This window comes from Sycon ciliatum, chromosome 11 (assembly GCF_964019385.1).
Source record: "Sycon ciliatum chromosome 11, ocSycCili1.1, whole genome shotgun sequence".
In the NCBI taxonomy this organism is placed as follows: Eukaryota; Metazoa; Porifera; class Calcarea; order Leucosolenida; family Sycettidae; genus Sycon; species Sycon ciliatum.
The window spans coordinates 16538720-16560097 of record NC_088653.1 but is presented as its reverse complement, the minus strand read 5'-3'; the positions used below and the strand labels follow the sequence as shown (position 1 = coordinate 16560097).

The 21378-nt window shown below is 47.2% G+C and overlaps 2 protein-coding genes and 1 long non-coding RNA gene across 3 annotated transcripts in view; all 3 read right to left on the bottom strand.

The window, feature by feature from the left end:
• The window catches only part of LOC135827140 (uncharacterized), a 17164-nt gene extending 10333 nt beyond the window's left edge, over positions 1 to 6831 (bottom strand). Inside the window, exons 1-2 of the mRNA XM_065339665.1 lie at positions 6288 to 6831; positions 2951 to 3058 (exon numbers count right to left, since the gene is read on the bottom strand). Of these exons, the coding sequence (XP_065195737.1) occupies positions 2951 to 3058; positions 6288 to 6831 (652 nt within the window). The remainder of the gene's footprint in view (positions 1 to 2950; positions 3059 to 6287) is intronic.
• A 1414-nt stretch (positions 6832 to 8245) lies between these two features.
• LOC135827518 (uncharacterized) lies at positions 8246 to 13569 on the bottom strand. Its single transcript, XR_010555477.1, has 3 exons — positions 13310 to 13569; positions 11246 to 11443; positions 8246 to 8347 (listed from the first exon to the last, which is right to left on the bottom strand). It is a non-coding gene; the product is annotated as an uncharacterized LOC135827518 (long non-coding RNA).
• A 4683-nt stretch (positions 13570 to 18252) lies between these two features.
• Positions 18253 to 19796, bottom strand: LOC135827139 (piggyBac transposable element-derived protein 4-like). The gene is made up of 2 exons (XM_065339664.1): positions 19671 to 19796; positions 18253 to 19290 (listed from the first exon to the last, which is right to left on the bottom strand). The coding sequence occupies exons 1-2, from the start codon at positions 19794 to 19796 to the stop codon at positions 18253 to 18255; spliced, it is 1164 nt and encodes a 387-aa protein (XP_065195736.1).
• Between the last annotated feature and the right edge of the window lie 1582 nt (positions 19797 to 21378).

Below are 21378 nucleotides of genomic sequence, written 5' to 3'. Positions count from 1 at the left end.
CGTTAAAACGTTAGATTTGCTTCCTCGTTATATATACATGTCTTACAGTAGTGAGTTGGGCACACCAACTTGCAACATGTATGTCAAAATGACGCTCTTCACTTACTGATTACGACTGCACTGTTTTACATACAGGTATGATGATGACTAGCAAAGATGTGTACAGGCTTGTCAGCAAAGGGGTGACAAGAGCCATGTAGTGCGTGTACTTGTACATGTGACATGATTAGAGCCTACAAAAAGTAATGGGAGTAGTAAAATACCGGTGTTTTACTACTCCCTGCTTCCGAGGTGGACGGCTCAGTCTCGAATTCGTCGCGAGAAGGCATGCATGCATACTGACCAACCCTCCCGTTTTTCCCGGGAAAATCCCGGAAAATCAACACTCCTCCCGGGGTCCCGGGGATTTCAAGCAAACTCCCGGAAATACCACAGTTTTGTCTGATACAGGATTTTCCTGAAAACTCCATGGATTTGCCCAGAGTTTCCGGGTTTTTTGAACTTTTTTCAAAGGTATGTACGGTGCTCATTCGCACTGCGAACTGTGCTGTACGCAGAGCTGCAGAGTCGAACGTTTTTTGGCGGGAAAAGCTCTTTTTCACTTGTTTTTGTGCCATCCAGGGATTTTGAGAAAAATCCAGGGATTCTGCATGTCTTGTCAAGGGATTGAGATTGTGGTGGTTGGTCAGTATGTGCATGCCGTGTACATAGTCATTTCTATACGAGTTTTCGCGTTATGCTGAGGTCTCCGTGCGCCCGGGACCCAGCAAACAGTGCGTTATAGCGAACATTACGCTATAGCGGATTATGTTATAGCGAGGACAGTTTGTACAGAAGTGCTGCGGTTTTGGCAGGGACATTCACATGTGTACGTTATCGTGAGGTTAATGTTATAGCGGGGGTCGTTAAAGCGAGGTCTGACCTGTACTTTGATCTCTGGCTATGTATGATGGCTTCAGTAGGCTAAACAGCCGACAAAGACTGATAACATACAAAACTGGTACCCATTGGGACGGCATTGTATCGCTGACACGTGCACCTTTGGTGCTGGCGCCCAACGTGGGGCTCGAACCCACGACCCTGAGATTAACCCTTTAATTAAGAGCCACAGGAAATTTTCAAAATTCTGCATTCTTTCGTGTTCCTTGGACCATAGCTTCAGTTCTACTCACTCGATCCTCACAATCTAGGGCTTCCTTGAAAGGTCGCCGCGAGAGGAAGAGAATGAGGTCGATCATGATAGCCAGCACACCGTCTATCCAGCGCTAGATCGCAGCGACAGTACGAAAAATGCCCCAAATGCGTCCAATTGCGTCCCGCTCCAGATATTTCATTTTACTCGATCGTGGAGTTCCAATTTTCTCGCTGTGTACTCTTGACAATATCAACAGTGAAACCCGTGCAAATTCGAGTAAACTAGCGTGACGAAAAGTCTCAAAATTCTCAATACTAAAGTCGCACTGCGCACTTTTGAAATTGCCGCGATCGCGGCTCAACTTACGAGTGATTTATCTCAGGAACCGTTGCTCGCATCACTTCGCGGATTGTTTCTCCCGACAGGTGAGAGTTTTCTCCTCGCCCTGGATATTTCGATCACTGGATTTGAGCGAGATTGGACTGAGTTACGCCAGCACCTTTGGTGCTGGCGCCCAACGTGGGGCTCGAACCCACGACCCTGAGATTATAACAATCTCATGCTCTACTGACTGAGCGACAGAATTCGTTCCTTTGCTCTTGTCTGTACTCCATCTTTTGAGCACGCAATGGAAGAAGTTGTGGAAAAGTTTTCGAAAGTGCGGAGAGCCCGAAGTTAGGTCTCCTTCGGATTGTTCTTGTATTTCTGCCTCCAAGAAAGCAACGACGTAAAACGCTGTGAGCAGGGGATACGCTGGTGACATCTGTCGCGATATGCATGAGTATTCTATATCAATATGCATGACTGAACTGCAACTAAAATAATAATATTATTGTTGAGTGCCGGTGGTGTGACTGATGATTTTTCTTCCTTTCATATCTGGCTTGCAAGTGTTGAGTTTCGGAGAGAAAAGAGCAGCACGTGGCATGTGGCCTCTGATTTCCTAACACTTTGAAATTCTCCGTGAAGTCCAAATTTGAGAGTGCATCTTGCGATCCGAATTAGTTTTCTAGTCCACGCTATCAAGTATGTACTCTTGACGTTATTCTACTCTTCTGGATTGTGTACAACGTGAATGTAGCTGGCATGCGATGCGCGAGCTTGCTGATGCAAGGATGTCGTGTCACACTTTGATAGGCATGTGATGTTTGAACTTTAGGCGGTGCACGGTGTGTAAGCTGCGATTGCTGCCTTTTATAGACTACATATCCATGTACGGCTTGCTAGTACGGTCCACGGCGCGGGTTGTACCCCGCGCTGCGGTTGATGTGCGGAATCTTTGTACAACTAGTTCGGCTTTTCTTTTGGCTCGCAACATTCTGCGCTGCATGCGAGTGTTTTGCTTCAGTTCTAGTTTTCACAGTGGCTTTTTTACAGTTGTCAATATCTGATGATAGTTGAAGAAATTAATCTTATGTCTGGAAGCCCCAGGGCGAAGGTGTGTTCAGTCGCGGCTCGGTTGCTGGTCAGCCGTCCGCGACAGTAGATTGCATGTAAATAGATTGTTTCCCGACAACATCTTCAGTCTTCCAAAATGGTCAACTATTATGCCTGGAGAAGTTACTCTCTCCTCAGCATACACACCCACCCACACCGACACACACACAAACCGGTATACAAAGACACATCGACAGAGACAAGCACACACACAGACATACACACAAGCACCCCCCCCCCCCCCCCCACACACACACACCTACACCAACACACACCCCCCACCACCCAACCCCCACACCCCACCACCCCCACCCCCCACCACCCCCCACCACCCCCACCACCCCCACCACCCACACACACATACAAAGCAAGACTGACCTTGACACGTTTGCCCATCTCCAGAGAAACCAACCTTGCACTGACACGTGTAAGACTGACCAGTCACGGTACACGTTGCGTTGCTATGACAATCACATTTGACAATGACTGCAGAGAAATGTAAAGAAAGAGGAGTGGTGCTCAACAAAACCTGGAGGGGAAGATTTGTTAGGGACCATCGCAAAAGTTCGCAGAAGCCCCCGAAACGAAGACCGTTAGTTTCGGGCCTGACCCCCCTCCCTCCCCCCTCAAACGAAACGACAGTCACAATATGGGCTTCATTATTTCACTTGGATGCTCACACATAATAATTATTATAATTTACTACACAAGCATTGTTGTATCAGTGTGTAACAATGTACAGCACTTTATAAATGCAACGATGATATCACCTTGCAGTGGGTGATCTAAGAACGAGAACAGCTAGAGCTATGCAGTTGTATCCTTTGAGCATTACAATGAACGTTGATTGGTGTATATTGCTTTCACCTTCCCCATGTACCAAAAGAGGACTACGCGTCCTGACAAGCGATCTACGCCGGCTGTGATGGCATGCTAATCTATATCAGCTCCTACATGTCGTCAATACTTTATTGAATTGAAGCCCGGTTTGCGATTTTCGACACCGACTCCCTCCCCCCCCCCCCCCCCCCCAAACGTATGCTCTTCGTTTCAGGGGCTTCTGCGAACTTTTGCGATGGTCCCTTACAGGAAACTGTTTTCTATCTCGCCGACACCATCACTCCCACGGTATTTTCCTGCAATTGCAATAAATTACAGTGAAACCTGCCTAAGACAAGGCGCGTAGCAGCGCCGTTGGAGGAAGTCCGGTTGGAGGGGGTCTGAGGGCACCCCTGGGAAATTTTTGAAATTAGGGTGCAAAATTCTGCATTCTGGGCGCTTCTGGGCGAAAAAGTGGTCCGGCCAAAGCCGGACCAGCTACTACGTCCCTGAAGACGACCGCTCAAGGGACCTTCAAAACGCGGTCTCTGTTACCAGGTGATCTCCTAATCCAGGGTCATTTAGCTGGAAATAGCATCCCTTGGTCTTGGTTTCAGTGGTCTTCCAGGACAGGTGGTCTTCCAGGACAGGTGGTCTTCCAGGACAGGTGGTCGTCCAGGACAGGTGGTCTTCCAGGACAGGTGGTCTTCCAGGACAGGTGGTCTTCCAGGACAGGTGGTCTTCCAGGACAGGTGGTCGCCTTGACAGTTGTTACTGTAGGTAGTTGGCTACCGGTAGATTAGCTGCAGTAGAGCCTGCGAGTATTCAGCCTCCTAGCCTAGACTGTTCTTAATCTCATTTACTACAGTTTAGACCATGGAACGGTACGGAGAGCCTGTTTTAGCCAATCAGCGCTCGTCTACCCATGGTTATATTGGCCAGTATAAATCCCGCTCGGGATTCATATCGAATATAAATCCCGGTGCACGGTACGTACGCTAGGGCACTGCCACCGTACACATTCACTGCCTGGTGGTTTAGGAAACGGCATGGGACGTGGAAGTGGTAAAAGAAGAGAGAGAGAGTTAGAGAGATAGAGAGAAAGAGAGAGAGAGAGAGAGAGAGAGAGAGAGAGAGAGAGAGAGAGAGAGAGAGAGAGAGAGAGAGAGAGAGAGAGGGAGTTGGAGAACAGACTTTACCTTATCAAGAGAAAAAAATCAGTGAAGGAAGGGGTGCGTGCGTGCGTGGTTTCGTGTGTCCGTACGCATGTGTGCGTCAGAGTTAATGAACAGGAGAGAGAGAGAGAGAGAGAGAGAGTGAGAGGGAGGGAGTTGGAGAACAGACTTTACCTTAGGCCACCCTTTGTTAATTCATTGTTTAACGTCCTTTTTTTCGCGAAAAGGTACGCGGGAGGGCGAAAAAAAAGCCCATTCCAAAAACTGGAAACCCCAATCAAACATTTTGACCAGTAAAGCATGGGATATATACAATATTTCTGGGTCTAACGGCACTTGCAGGCATAGAACAACACTCTTTGATGGTACATTGGAGCACATGCCTGATGAATCCAACAAAACAGGTACATAGCATGGAGTTAGCATGTTATGAATTCATTACATCTGGATTTTTACTAGGACACACACCGTACGATATTTAAAAGCCAACAAAAAAATGAAAAAGAACACAAGACAAAGGCATGCCCTTGAGGCAAGATTATTTATTATTATGATCGTCACACTGTGAAACTACACAATCATGTATTTACAACTTCGCATATTATTGGTACTACTACTTTCTTGTTTTTTTTCCGGTCGGAGGCAAAAAGGTACGCGGGCGCGGACGTTAAACAACGAAAAAAGAAAGGGTGGCCTTATCAAGAGAAAAAATCAGTGAAGGAAGGGGTGCGTGCGTGCATGGTTTCGTGTGTCCGTACGCATGTGTGCGTCAGAGATAATGAACAGGAGAGAGAGAGAGAGAGAGAGAGAGAGAGAGAGATAGAGAGAAAGAGAGAGAGAGATAGAGAGAAAGAGAGAGAGAGAGAGAGAGAGAGAGAGAGAGAGAGAGAGAGAGAGAGAGAAAGAGAGAGTGAGAGGGAGTTGGAGAACAGACTTTACCTTATCAAGAGAAAAAATCAGTGAAGGAAGGGGAGCGTGCGTGCGTGGTTTCGTGTGTCCGTACGCATGTGTGCGTCAGAGTTAATGAACAGGAGAGAGAGAGAGAGAGAGAGAGAGAGAGAGAGAGAGAGAGAGAGAGAGAGAGAGAGAGAGAGAGAGAGAGAGAGAGAGAGAGAGAGAGAGAGAGAGAGAGAGAGAGGGAGAGAGGGAGAGAGAGGGAGAGAGAGAGAGAGAGGGAAAGAGGGAGAGAGGGAGAGAGGGAGAGAGGGAGAGAGGGAGAGAGAGAGAGAGAGAGAGAGAGAGAGAGAGAGAGAGAGAGAGAGAGAGAGAGAAAGAGAGAGAGAGAGAGATAGAGATAGACATAGAGAAAGAAAGAAAGAAAGAGAGAGAGAGAGAGAGAGAGAGAGAGAGAGAGAGAGAGAGAGAGAGAGAGAGAGAGAGAGAGAGAGAGAGAGAGAGAGACGGACAGAGATTCAGAAAAAAGACAGACAGACTCAAAGGCAGTCAGAAGTTAGTAGACAAAATGGGAAAGGGAGAGCAAGCATGCAACGAGAAAACACACACACACACACACACACACACACACACACACACACACACACACACACACACACACATGTACAATTGTACACACACACATGTACACACACACGCACACACACACACACACACACACACACACACACACACACACACACACACACACACACACATATACACACACACATGTACACACACACATGTACACACACACACGCACAGAGTGTCTGACGCACACATACTCGTGCACGCTGTGCCGTTTCCAGTGTAGCCACTCTTGCACTGACACGTGTACGACCCGCGGGTGTTCAGACAACGTGCGTCGGCATGGCAACTGTGTCCACCGTCCACGTTGCACTCCACGATGTCATCACAGAGCCGCTGTCCATCACCGGTGTAACCATGGTTACAGCTACAGACGAACGTGCCTGGCAAGTTATCACAGCTCGCCTGCCCGTGGCACGGGGCCGGTGTGCGGAAGCATTCGTCCTCGTCGTGACACACGCCGTCAGCTTCTGCTTTGGCGTACCCGCGTCGACACTCACACTCGTAAGAGGTGGCGGTGTTAACGCACTCGGTGTTTGCGGCCGTGCACGAGTGCGTGTCCTCCGAGCCGCACTCGTCCACGGGCGGGCACTGAGCGTCCGGAGCCACAACCGCCGCCGCCTCAGCAGCGGCAGCGCTAGGACACGTGCACGCGTACGTCCCGGGTAGGTTTGTGCACCGGGCACCGGGGGCAGCACACTTAGCTGCCGCCGCCTCTCCAGGACGGTTACATTCATCCATGTCTGCAACGATAACAACACGGACAGGATATATAATCACTGGTTTGGGGGGAAAGACGCAAACGGGGAAAGTCCGAAGAAAAAATTGACTGTCACCACCAGGACTCGAACCAGGGACCTTCGCTTGAGGCCAAGCGATGCTCTAACCACTGAGCTTAGGTGTAGCCACTATCCGGGCAGGGAAAGTTCAACTGTTTCTTCGGACTTCGTAAGTTACGAGAATCGTAACTCGCACTTCCTGTGAATCCACACAGGCGGGTGGGACACAGCCCTCACTGATAAAATCATCATAGTGAATGAACTGTGAATGGACAATATATTATGTGAAAAGCACTTCCAAGATTAAGTAACGAAGAGTGTGCAACTCCTGTCTCGAGCTGTGATGGTTCAACCACAGCCGAGTTGTTTTATTGCATCATCCTATCAGGCGCGTAGCACCGCCGTTGGCGATGGTCCGGCCAGGGGGGTCCGGGGGGATCTCCACGCGGAATTTTTTTGAAATTAGGGGGCAAAATCCTGCATTCTGGGCACTTTTGGCATTGTTTTACTATGGTGGTCGTGGTCGGGCGAAAAAGTGGTCCGGCCAAAGCCGGACCGGCCGGTCCGGCTGCTACGCCCCTGCCTATAGGCGAAGTATGATCAAGTGCATATGCTTTCCCGAGCTCGTTCTGTAGATACGGCGACACTTCATCAGGCCGCATTGTTTTGCTTTCGACTACTGTAGCTGACGAGATGCACAAATTACTTGTGCTCGATCTCTGGCTATGCAGGATTGGCATCAGTGAGCCAAACAGCCGACAAAGACTGATATCATACAAAACTTCCACCGCGGGCTGGGGATCGTCGAAATGGACACTCTTGGATATGACTGTAGTCTTGGTGCTCCTCTTCTTTGCTCTGTTGAATCATCTCTCGTCTGCACATTTTAATTCTTTCCTTTGCTATTGCCTGTACTCAATCTTATGAGTAGGCAATGGAAGAAGTTGTGGAAAAGTTTTCGAAAATGCGGGGAGCCTGAAATTTGGTCTCTTTCGGATTGTTCTTGGATTTCTGCCTCCAAGACAGCAACGACGTAAAACGCTGTGAGCAGGGGCTATGCTAGTGACATCTTCAGTCTTTCCAAATGATGCATCTTATGTCAGGAGAAGTTAGTCACTCCTCAGCATACACACAGACATGCCCCTCGTCCACACCCAGACACCGACACACACATCCCGGTATACAAAGAGACACCGACATACACACAAGCACCCCCCCCCCCCACACACACAAGCACCCCCCCCCCCCCCACACACACACACAAGCACCCCCCCCCCCCCCACACACACACACACAAGCACCCCCTCCCCATGCACCAACACATGCTCCCCCCCCCCCACACATACACACGCACACAGAACAAGACTGACCTTTACACGTTTGCCCATCTCCAGAGAAACCAACCTTGCACTGACACGTGTAAGACTGATCAGTCACGGTACACGTTGCGTTGCTATGACAATCACATATGTCAATGACTGGAGAGAATGTGAAGAAAAGAGGAGTGGTGCTCAAGAAAACCTGGAGGGGAAGATTTGTTGCATGAAACTGTTGTCCATCTCGCCGACATCATCACCACCACGGTCTTTCCCCGCAATTGCAAGAAATTAGATAGCTTGGGGCCGTCTGTAAAATTAATATCGAACCATTTTCACCAAATGGCGAGGTGACAAAAATCGACATTTTTGTATACTTTATTCATGCATGAATGTAAACCGGTGGAGACAATGTGCAATAAAACCTATTTTTATCGTTTTATTGCACATTGTCTCCCCCGTTTTACATTGCATGAATAAAGTATACATAAATGTCGATTCAGCTTGTCTTATTGATTGCGGTTATCATTATTTTATTAGATTTTACTTCCTCCGCAAAGCAAAACTTCGTTGCGTTTTTAGTGTTCTTGTCATGATATTTCTGTCGGCATTAGACATTCATGTCAGTGATCTATCCCCTACATATGGTAGCCAAGTTGTCGTCCATTGTTCTGACAGGCTTTTGAACCTCCGAAAAGCGTGGAGTCCTTTGAAAAAAAATCGGCGAAGCAGAACCGTTTCTCGACAGGATGTCACCAGAACATAACCCCAGGCGATCTCCACGGTCAAACCGTGTCTTGGAAACTTGTAAAGGCTGCGGTACAAAAGCTGACAGCGCTGGATGCCAAAGTCAGTGAGGATGCAGACTCGATGTCATCAGGGAGTGGTCGTCATCCGATTCAGACGAAGAGTGAAGCTGAACTGTTTTGAAACGAGCTGTGTGACATCTGTAAATATAATAATATCTTTCATATGCTGCCTTGTTTTCCACTTTGCTAAGCGTGTTCGAAGCCATAGAATGATTTGGACTGAACTGTAAAAGCGCAACGAAGTTTTGCTTAACGGAGGAAGTAGTTTAGACCCAACCCCTTCCTCCCTCCCCCTCAGAACATAAAAAATGTTACAGGACATATGCATGCTTAATACAACAACAGTTGCAAGTGGTCCTAAGGTCATGTACATGTATCAATGTTTTCTGAAACGAAATCGGTCAACCGCCTCCCACCCCATAATGACATTTATAATATTTCGTTTTGTGAAAAACGTTCGACATTACTTTATGGACGACCCCTTAGCTACCGGTATATTAGCTACAGTAGAGCCTCCGAGTATCGAAGAAATTGTTTCCCAATAGTCCATTTTTTTACAATGGTCACAGCTCACAGGCAAGGACAAAAGATTGTATAGTGATGATGAGGCTTTTTGCCCTCAGCCGACCTGAGGTATCGGCGTCATGGGGACATAAAACGCAAAAACAAAAAGAAGAAGAAGAAAATGGAAGGACGCCACACCTGTGCCTGTCTCACCTTTCTTCTCTTAGGGACCGTCTCTGCAGAACTTCACCCATACTAACTTGCACTGCACCAAGCCTCACCACCACTGCCACGATTCAGGTTGTGCGTGCTTCCCCTAGCTGCATCTCATGTTAAGTGGTCTTTGTAAAAAATAAAAAAAATAAAAAAAGCCAACTGGATAGAAGTGAGAGGGGGCGGGGGGTTCTGGGTAGTGTTTAAATGTCCTCTGTGGAAGACGAAAGTGTGGCCAACTGTCAGATGACCATGGGTATAATAGTACTGTTGGTCGCCGAAGAACTGGAGACGGGGGGGGGGGGGGGGGGGGTGGTCAGCCTCCTAGCCTAGACCGTTCTTATTCTCATGCATTACAGTGTATGCTCAGTTGAGTCACCGCGTATACATTGGTGTGCTGTGCCTGATGAAATTCTAGCCTGGTCGTTTTTCGGCGCCCGGCAGTACCGCAGTGGGTGGTGTTGTCTGTGAAACACAGCAGCTCGCTCTAGCTTGTTTCCATACTACACATCAACACAGCTTGTCACCATGCTACGCCTCAAGCAAACTTTTGTTCACATTATAGTACTGTCGGTCGCTGAAGAACGGGAGGTAGCCTCCTACCCTAGACCATTTTTATTTTATTTTCATGCGCCTGTCCTCTCCACACCACACACTCCGGCCGCTTGTGGACATGCCACATACTACCACGGCTTGTCAACACGCCACATTTCGCCACAGCTTGCCTATTCAAGGTCGCTTGTACCTACAGCCTGTTCCATGCCCATTGTCAATGCAGATATATTCCATGCAGGCATGTAAAGATGGGCTGATCCATACTCTCACATACAGGTACTCACACGCTGATGCACGTACTCACACGTTGATGCACATACTCACACACACACACACACCATTGGACCATTGGACGCCCATCGCCGGAGGCGATGATAGCGATGCTACAGCAGAAGCCATAGCAACTTGTGCTGGGATTGCACCATTCAACAGCTTGCAAGGCTGAAGAATTGACCGCCACTATTCAGCCTGGTCTACACCACACAGCTATGAAGTGGCTTTTTCTGGCCAGTGAATCCCTACTTTTTGGTCTTTTTAATTTTTTTCCCGCACACACATGACACCACATACTCCGGCATGCACTGGCTGTTGGTAACCACCCAGAAGAATGAAAGAAAAGTCGGGAAGAGTCTGAGAAAGAGAAGAAAGACGCGTGTGACCATAATCGTCGGGAATCGAACCCGCAACCTAGCGATTGGAAATCGCTGCACTACCACTGCACCATATGGGACACACACACACACACACACACACACACACACACACACACACACACACAAACATACACACATGCAAATACATACACACATACAAATACACACATGCAAACACACGTACCCACACGCAAACACACGTACACACATGCAAACACGCATACACACACAAATACAAAATACAAACACACACACACACACACACACACAGATACATGCATGTGCACAGACGCTAAGTGAATTAATGATTATGTAGATATACTCACCGTGACACTCTGGTAAATTCTTGTAAATAGCTTTTCCATCAGGTGATCTTTCACATTTACTATGGGACAAAGTGGACAGTTTAAAACCAGTAGGACATTCTACCCCATAATCTGAAGACGTCTTTTCAGTTACGTCTCCAAAAACACCTGTTGCATATGCGTGACCATGGTGGATTGTTGGTACTTTACAAAGTGGAACTAAACACATCAAATGGTCCACACAAACACACACACACACACAAACGCAAATATACACACACACACACGAGCACGCACACGGAAATGCGTATGAATGCATGCACCTGCCCCAGACACTCAACATGTCAAACAAGATCCACAATTCCCCCTGAAAAAAGGACAAAATATACAGTATACAAAGAGGCGTTTAGCAATGCGAGAAATAGAACAAACGGTGCCAACATAATACCACGTAACAATCATGAAATGCAAAATGTATAAAGCGTGATTCGTACACGTTTGTTCCATTTATCGCATTGTTAACTAAATATATAGCGCAGATTGAATATTTCGCTCCTGCTCTTGTAGCAGTTGAGCACTCTTGCATGGGGTAGCGCCTTTGCTGTTTGCATTATGCAGAGCTCACTGACTTGTCAGTTTGAGCACTCTGGCAAGGTACGTTTGGGCCTGGTTTAAATCTGGCTTTGGAAAATTAATTTTCATTGTTACCAGGTTTGGCCTCATTTCCTCTGTGCTGCGTTGATGAGTCCACAAAGGACGAAACAGTTCTCTCCGCAGATTGAGTAAATAGAAATTATGATTTTTTAAAGGGGAAGTATACCCTAAAATCAAACTTTTTCCCAGTTGTAGTCTTTGGGGTGCTGAGTCGAATGACCTTGGTCCTAGGGAGTTGAGACGCTCCCTTCCTCCTTTATTCCCAATCGAACTCGCGCACTTCCACCGAAACTGGGTGACTGTGCTCTACTAGATGGGGATTTGTATGCAAAGTGTCACTAAAAGCGCCATTCCGTTCCTATAAAAGCATGGATGACCGCGATTGGTTTATATATTGTAGTCTTTCTGGACGCTAAGTCAACTGGTTTTGGTCCAAAAAGTCTGCAAAGCAGCGTTCTAACCTTGTTCCCAATCGAACACGGTTGAGTAAGCAGTTATGTGCAGGTGCGTACACCAGTCGACTGGTCACCGTGCCTGCAGGCTACAACTTTTACAGCGTTCCTGTCACTCGAGTTGAACCTTTGACTTGAACCTTGGTGTGAAAGTTGTAGCCTGCAGGCACGGTGACCAGGCGACTGGTGTACACAACAGCACATAACTGCTTACTCAACCGTGTTCGATTGGGAACGAGGTCAGAACGCTGCATCGCAGACTTTTCGGACCAAAACCAGTCGACTTAGGGTCCAAAAATGACCACAACATATGAACCAATCACGGTCATCCGTGCTTTTATAAGAACAAAATGGCGCTCTTAGTGACATTTTGCATACAAATCCCCATCTAGTAGGGCACAGTCACCCAGTTTCGGTGGAAGTGCGCGAGTTCCATTGGGAATAAAGGAGGAAGGGAGCGTCTCAGCTTCCTCAGACCAAGACCATTCGACTCAGCACCCCGAAGACTACAACTGGTGAAATTTGATTTTTAGGGTATACTTTGTAAAATGGAAATTGTGGGCACAAGTTATGCGATCGAGTCCACCAACTAAACTAGATTTTGAACAGTCAGACGTGTTTAGCTGGTGGACTCGATCGCATAACTTGTGCCCACAATTTCCATGTTACAATTTTCCCTTCGCTGACCATCTGAGTTGTTACGGTATACTTGCCCTACAAGCACTACAATCTGCCTGATGCGTCCTACAATCTTGTAGGATGCATCACGCAGCTTCATAAGTAAAGATTCGCTTGTCAGCAACTCTGACTCACACTCAATCACTGCTTTTCAGGAATTCGTTTCAGGAAAAAAATCAACGTTTCGGTCATAAAATAACCATCGTCAGCAATGAAGTGGGAACACTTGTTAGGATGGGTTAATACAGTATGATATCCATTAAAATACAAAGATCTGTGCAGGATTTCGCTTAATACTTACTGGTGAAACGAAGAGGAATTGTCAGTTTTGAAGAACCGGCAGTTGTAGTGACGGTAATGGTGTAATTTCCAGTAGCCCCATCAATAAGTGGGAACCATATGGTAAGACTGGACAAGAAACAACCATTAACCTCACTCAATGATGTCTGTTCTTGATGTGGTATATCAATCGGACTTCCCTGTTCTCGACTCCATACAATATTGGCTTTCTGAGGTGCTGGCTTGATGGTGGAGTTGATACACACGGACAGAACTGCTGACTTTGTGTCATCATCCTCACTCACAACCAGTCCATTGATTCCGATAGGTGATGAAAGAACAGGGCCAGCTGATAACAACACAAAACAAGAATAGGTAACTATTCCTAGAGGTCTAGCTCAGCATTCTCGTCGATGACCCCGAGAGAGGGGGAGGGAGAGAGAGAGAGGGAGAGAGAGAGATAGGAGAGAGAAAGAGAGACAGCTGATAATCTCTCTTTCTCTTTCCCTCTCCCTCTGTCTCTCTGTCTGTCTGTCTGTCTGTCTGTCTGTCTGTCTCTCTCTCTCTCTCTCTCTCTCTCTCTCTCTCTCTCTCTCTCTCTCCCTCTCTGTCTGTCTGTCTGTCTGTCTGTCTGTCTGTCTGTCTGTCTGTCTCTCTCTCTCTCTCTCTCTCTCTCTCTCTTTCTCTCTCAAGAAAATGAGCTGCCTCCTACAAACAAAGTGGAAGCTTTTCTTTTCTTCTTTCTTCCTTTCTTGAAACAATCTTGAGAGGGGAAACAAGATGTCAAGAGAAGAATCAGTATTAAGTACCCTTTACCAGCCGCAGGATTTATATGTAAAAAGAACGGGGTCCACTAGATTGATAATGAGACTAAACGGTAAATAATTTGTATTGACACCTTTATAGTTCTGGAAAGCTGGTAGAATTACCTTTCATATGAGACTAAAACCAAGCTGATAACATGTAGAAACGTTGCCATTCATGGCGAACAATAACTCGAGCAATGCGGCGGAATTAGCAAATTCGAGGACCATTATGTACACTGTTCAGCTTCAGCTCGTGCACCAGTTCATCTGTCAAGATTCAAACACCAGCAGAACCAGGCTGCTCTAGCGCTCACTTTTGGTGCATGTCACGCATGGGCTGTGTGCACTGGGGAATTCGCAGACACATACTTCAGCATGAAGTGCGTAACAGCCACACGCTTGATATTTCAGCTCCACCCGTTTGCTGGACTTCGAGCTACAGCGCTTGAGTATTTTACTTCGCGCTCTATTGAATGATACATCGTTGGAAAGCTGCGTTCAATAGCTTTCCAATGAGCCGTCATATGTTGAATTTGAATTAGGCAGATCGACGTTATAGTTGTTTTTACAGTGCTCTATGCTCGTTTAGCATGAAGTGCGTCACAGTCACACGCTTGAAATTTCAACTTCACCCGTTTCCTGGACTTCGAGCTTCGGCGCTTGAGTATTTTACTTCGCGCTATATCGAATGATACATCGTTGGAAAGCTGCGTTCAATAGGTTTCCAATGAGTCGTCATATGTTGAATTTGAAGTAGCCAGACCGAAGTTATACAGTAAAACCTGTAACTAAAGACCACCGTGACTAGCGACCAGCCTGGTACTACTGACCACTTCGCCAAGCACGGACGAGCCGTTTTCTGTACTTTGTTGTCCAGATTTCCCTTATCTTCATACTTTTTAAGACCCAAACTTGATTGCTAATCTTTTTGAAACAGACTGTAGTCCGTATATGTACTTGTGCCTGCCTCACCTATCTTCTCTTTAACCCCTTGAGCGCGGGGCTGTTTGTCAGTGCACCACGTAAGAAAAATGGTCTTTTTTGAAAATGTTCAAACCTTGGCTATGTCAAGTCGTGAAATCTTTGGGAGCCACAACCACAGGCAGTGGTAGGTAGGACCCAGACCAGCACTCGACAACAAGAACAAAAGCGAAAATCGGCCAAGGCACGCCAGGCCGAGCGGCATACTCAGGTCGATTTTTGAGAAATTGCACCAATTGCGTGGTATGCGCGCATAAAAAAGAGAAAAAAAGAGCTGTGCTGATCGCTTTACATCGACAGCTGGGAACTGAACCCTGGACCTCTCGTACACAAGGCATAGACACTACCAATCGGCTAACAGACCTGAAGACTGAAGATACGGGCCATTAGTTTGCATATAAGTGCATGACGTACTAGTACGTCATCCGTGGGGCACTGTGTGGGTGTTATGACGTACTCGTACGTCATCCGCGCTCAAGGGGTTAATAGGAACCGTCTCTGCAGAACTTCACCCATACTAACTTGCACTGCACCAAGGCAACTGGATAGAAGTGTGAGGGGGGGGGGGGGGGGCGGGTCTCTTTCTGGGTAGTGTTTAAATGTCCTCTGTGGAAGACGCACGTGTGGCCAGCTGTCAGATAACCAGTGGTACATGTGTGCAGTAGTGTCAGCCTCCTAGCCTAGACCGTTCTTATTCGCATGCATTACAGTGTATGCTCAGTTGAGTCACCGCGTATACATTGGTGTGCTGTGCCTGATGAAATTCTAGCCTGGTCGTTCTTCGGCGCCCGACAGTACCGTAGTGGGTGGGTGTTTGTGAAACACGGCGGCTCGCTCTAGCTTGTTTTCATACTACACATCAACACAGCTTGTCACCATGCTACGCCTCAAGCAAACTTTTGTTCACATTATAGTCCTGTCGGTCGCTGAAGAACGGGGGGTAGCCTCCTACCCTTGACCATTTTTATTTCATTTTCATGAGCCTGTCCTCTCCACACCACACACTCCGGCCGCTTGTGGACATGCCACATACTACCATGGCTTGTCAACACGCCGCATATCGCCACAGCTTGCCTATTCAAGGTCGCTTGTACCTACAGCTTGTTCCATGCCCATTGTCAATGCAGATATATTCCATGCAGGCATGTAAAGATGGGCTGATCCATACTCTCACATACCGGTACTCACACGCTGATGCACGTACTCACACGCTGATGCACGTACTCACACGCTGCTGCACGTACTCACACACACACACACACACACACACGCACACACACACAAACACACACACACACACACATACATACACACATACAAACACACACATGCAAACACACGTACACACATGACAACACACGTACACACATGTAAACACACGTATACACATGCAAACACACGTACACTAGGGGTGAACCGAGTATCTATTTTGACCAATCGATCACTCATTCATAATATTCGATCGAGTATCCGGTTATTTCGAGTATTTTATCAAAATTCAAAAGCGCTAGATTTGTGAGTTCTCGACCAATTCGAAAGAAATTATCTGTGAACATAGAACAAAAGTCGCCAACGTCTTGTACAGAGTGTAAAGTAACGATTTTCACCAGTGCTTAGCCTTTTATTATCTCGTAAACAAACTAACGTTACTTGCAGTGGTGATCGCATCGTCCAAGTCATAAAATACTGACTCAAAGGCATGCATAATGAATGCATATCAGTCGATGAGCGGCGCGGTACAACAGAAGTTTTTTGAAAATAGAATGCCAATACTAAAAAAAAAAAACGATCGAGTGCAAAATTTCGAATACTCGCTCGTTTGAAATTTTCGAACGAATACTCGAATATTCGAACTAATCGTTTCACCCCTAATGTACACACATGCAAACACGCATACACACACAAATACAAAATACACACTCACACACACACAGATACATGCATGTGCACAGACGCAAAGTGAATTAATGATTATGTAGATATACTCACCGTGACACTCTGGTATATTTTTGTAAATAGCTTTTCCATCAGGTGATCTTTCACATTTACTATGGGACAAAGTGGACAGTTTAAAACCATTAGGACATTCTACCCCATAATCTGAAGACGTCTTTTCAGTTACGTCTCCAAAAACACCTGTTGCATGCGCGTGACCATGGTGGATTGTTGGTACTTTACAAAGTGGAACTAAACACATCAAATGGTCCACACAAACACACACACACACACACACACACAAATATACACACACACGCACACGAGCACGCACACGGAAATGCGTATGAATGCATGCACCTGCCCCAGACACTCAACATGTCAAACAATACTCACAATTCCCCCTGAAAAAAGGACATCATATACAGTATACAAAGAGGCATTTAGCAATGCGAGAAATAGAACAAACGGTGCCAACATAATACCACGTAACAATCATGAAATGCAAAATGTATAAAGTGTGATTCGTACACGTTTGTTCCATTTATCGCATTGTTAATTAAATATATAGCGCAGATTGAATATTTCGCTCCTGCTCTTGTAGCAGTTGAGCACTCTTGCATGGGGTAGCGCCTTTGCTGTTTGCATCATGCAGAGCTCGCTGACTTGTCAGTTTGAGCACTCTGGCAAGGTACGTTTGGGCCTGGTTGAAATCTGGCTTTGGAAAATTGATTTTCATTGCTACCAGGTTCGGCCTCATTTCCTCTGTGCTTCGCTGATGAGTCCACAAAGGACGAAACAATTCTGTCCGCAGATTGAGTAAATAGAAAGTATGATTATTTAACCCTTTGGGCTTTCACTTGCCACAGCTAAAAATCCGGTATTTGAGTGAGCCACGGAACATCCACCATAACTTTAGAACCATTGATATTTGTAAATACAAACCTATATATTTTCTGAAAGGTATGACAATACCGAAGTCAAAAACACTCACATCAAGTCCAGCAATATCTGAAAAGTTGCACATTTGGTTGTTAGAAGTCAAGCGTTCGGAAAATATACGATAAATTTCTGACTGTCCAGTTTGAGCTGTATTTTCGAACAGCCAAACACATACTCACCTGATTTATACTGCAAAGTGCCTCTGGTGGTACTGAGAGAAGCAGTCGCGAGCAGAGACATGCAGAAACCGGTCGCAGGCTGCACAGTAGGTGACGCATCGCCGCTCAGCTTTTTCCAACTCTTAGCAGTTGACACAGTTGCGCTTCAGATCTGGTGAGTGCTTGGGCACATGCATGAGAGCAACTTCAGCTGGAGTTGGTGCCTGTGGAGGTGCAGAGTATCGACGCTTTGGCAGTGGAGCACCAATGTCGAGATTTGCAAGCTGCCGGATCAAGTTCGCACGGAAGCTGGTGTGACGGTGGTGTCGTCGGCGTTCTATTGCACCCGGATGATCGGCACGGTATAGTTCGAAGATGCGATAGCTGTTGGTGGCTGCAATATCCAACATGTCCAAGAACAGACTTTTCCAATACTTTTTGCATCGCCTCAGTGTACGGTAAGCCGCAATGTGTTGATCAAACAGGTCAACACCCCCCATGCTCTTGTTGTAATCAGCAATGGAGAGTGGCTGGGGGATGTTGACCTGCGCATATACTCCGTTCACTTTCCTGTTTCGAGTCACCTGGACTTGGTCATGGCCCTTGTGTGCTGTTGACAACACACTGACACATCGCTTGTCTTTCCACTGCTGATACACCACTGGACCATCTCTCACGTAGCGCAAAGTGCCAGTGGGCGCTTGCCGCTCGAATTGCTTCGTATCTGTCTTGAATAAATCCGGCACCCCGCGTCGGTTGAGCCGGACTGTGCCTACCAGGTATGTGTGCCGATCCAGGAGACTCTGTGCCAGGTTGGACGATGTGTAGAAGTTGTCGGTAAAAAGCACATGCCCCTTATCCAGAACACCGTCCATAAGCCGAAGCACAGTATCGTGGGCCAATCCGCCAGCATTTTCCATCTGCCCTGTGAACACTTCAAAATTGAAGAGTATGGCGTTTGCTGCATCGCATGCAGCAAACACTTTGAAACCCCACTTCACTGGCTTTGCAGGTAGATACTGGATGAAGCTTGCACGACCCTTGCACTTCACCATCCTCTCGTCTATCGCGATGCGTTGCCTTGGCTTGTACAGGGCCCGACAGCGGTCCTGTACATGGTCATGGAGCTCTCTGATTTTACGGAGACGGTCGGTGGGGTCCTCGGTCCGGTGGTCCACCACCTTCAGGAAACACATGAGGGCCTCAAACCTCACACATGTAGACACCATGGATCGTGCGTAGTTTCCTCTGAAAAGCGACTCCTCGGACCAGAACTGGCGGATTTCCGGCAGACGGTTGAACGCCATGTGGAACAGCAGAACAAACAGACAGTAAATTTCTTCGTAGGTTGTGTCAACCCATTCTCCCTGTACTGCATATGATCTCTTCTCCCCGATGTGTTCTCTGGCATAACTGTTAGTGTACTCAACAATTCGTGCTACGATGTCTTCTGTGAAATACAATTTGAAAAAATCGAGTTCATCAAGTTCAAAGGTTGGTTGAAAATTTTTGGGGAGCTGCAGGCCAACGTCGTCGCCAGGGTTGAAGACAGGAAACTCACCAGGTCCATCAACATCGATGTCATTGTATCCTGACGCTGGCTGATAATTCTGAGCTGCTCCTCGTCCGCGTCCGCGTCCTCGTCCGCGATTGTGCGCTGCACCACGTCCACATCCAGGAATTGCATTTGGGTGCGCAGCGATAGGAGCGACTACGCGACCTCGTCCTCCACGGCCACGTCTTGCAGGTCTCCCTCTGCCTCTTCCACGGCCGCGGGCATGTCCAACGTGTAGCTCCGAGCCTGAGTCAGTGTCAGAACCGTCAGCTGACTCGCTTGACGTGGAGTTCTCAGCATTGTCAAAATAAATTTAGTCTTCGGTATCGGAATTCATAGCTGCTAGTTCGGCATCCAAATTCTCTTCCTCTTCGGATGACAGCATGTCAATGTCGCTGCCAATGTCATTGCCGAATGCTTCGCCATCGTCACTGTCTTCAACAGGACTGGCACTTCTCTCCAAGTCTTCAAAAAGGCGCAGCGCTCCCGCTGCGTCCATGGCCGTTTCTTCTCCGTTTTCACTACTAAAATGTACAGTCATGCAGAAAAGAACGTGTGGAAGTGCGTCATGTAGCTGCATGCACTTCGCGCGCTTGGTTCTCATTTTTTTGTATGTGAGCCATGCCCGGGACTTTCCCTACTTGTCATCCCATGCCTCAGGGGCCTGGGGCCAAAGTTTGAAGGCTAGACTCGCAATAGAACGGAAGTTACGATCTCTAGTAGTGCATCATGTGCATACCCGTCGAATTCGACGGGTAAAAGCCCAAAGGGTTAAAGGGGAAGTATACCCTAAAATCAAAATTTCACCAGTTGCAGTCTTTGGGGTGCTGAGTAGCATGGCCTTGGTCCTAGGGAGCTGAGACGCTCCCTTCCTCCTTTATTCCCAATCGAACTCGCGCACTTCCACCGAAACTGGGTGACTGTGCTCTACTAGATGGGGATTTGTATGCAAAGTGTCACTAAAAGCGCCATTCTGTTCCTATAAAAGCACGGATGACCGCGATTGGTTCATATGCAGGTGCGTACACCAGTCGACTGGTCACCGTGCCTGCAGGCTACAACTTTTACAGCGTTCCTGTCACTCGAGTTGAACCTTTGAACCTTTGACTTGAACCTTGGCGTGAAAGTTGTAGCCTGCAGGCACGGTGACCAGGCGACTGGTGTACACAACAGCACATAACTGCTTACTCAACCGTGTTCGATTGGGAACGAGGTCAGAACGCCGCATCGCAGACTTTTGGACCAAAACCAGTCGACTTAGCGTCCAAAATGACCACAACATATGAACCAATCACGGTCATCCGTGCTTTTATAAGAACAAAATGGCGCTCTTAGTGACATTTTGCATACAAATCCCCATCTTGTAGGGCGCAGTCACCCAGTTTCGGTGGAAGTGCGCGAGTTCCACTGGGAATAAAGGAGGAAGGGAGCGTCTCAGCTTACTCGGACCAAGACCATTCGACTCAGCACCCCGAAGACTACAACTGGTGAAATTTGATTTTTAAGGTTAACTTGATAACATGGAAATTGTGGGCACAAGTTATGCGATCGAGTTCACCAACTAAACTAGATTTTGAACAGTCAGACGTGTTTAGTTGGTGGACTCGATCGCATAACTTGTGCCCACAATTTCCATGTTACAATTTTCCCTTCGCTGACCATCTGAGTTGTTACGGTATACTTGCCCTAAAAGCACTACAATCTGCCTGATGCG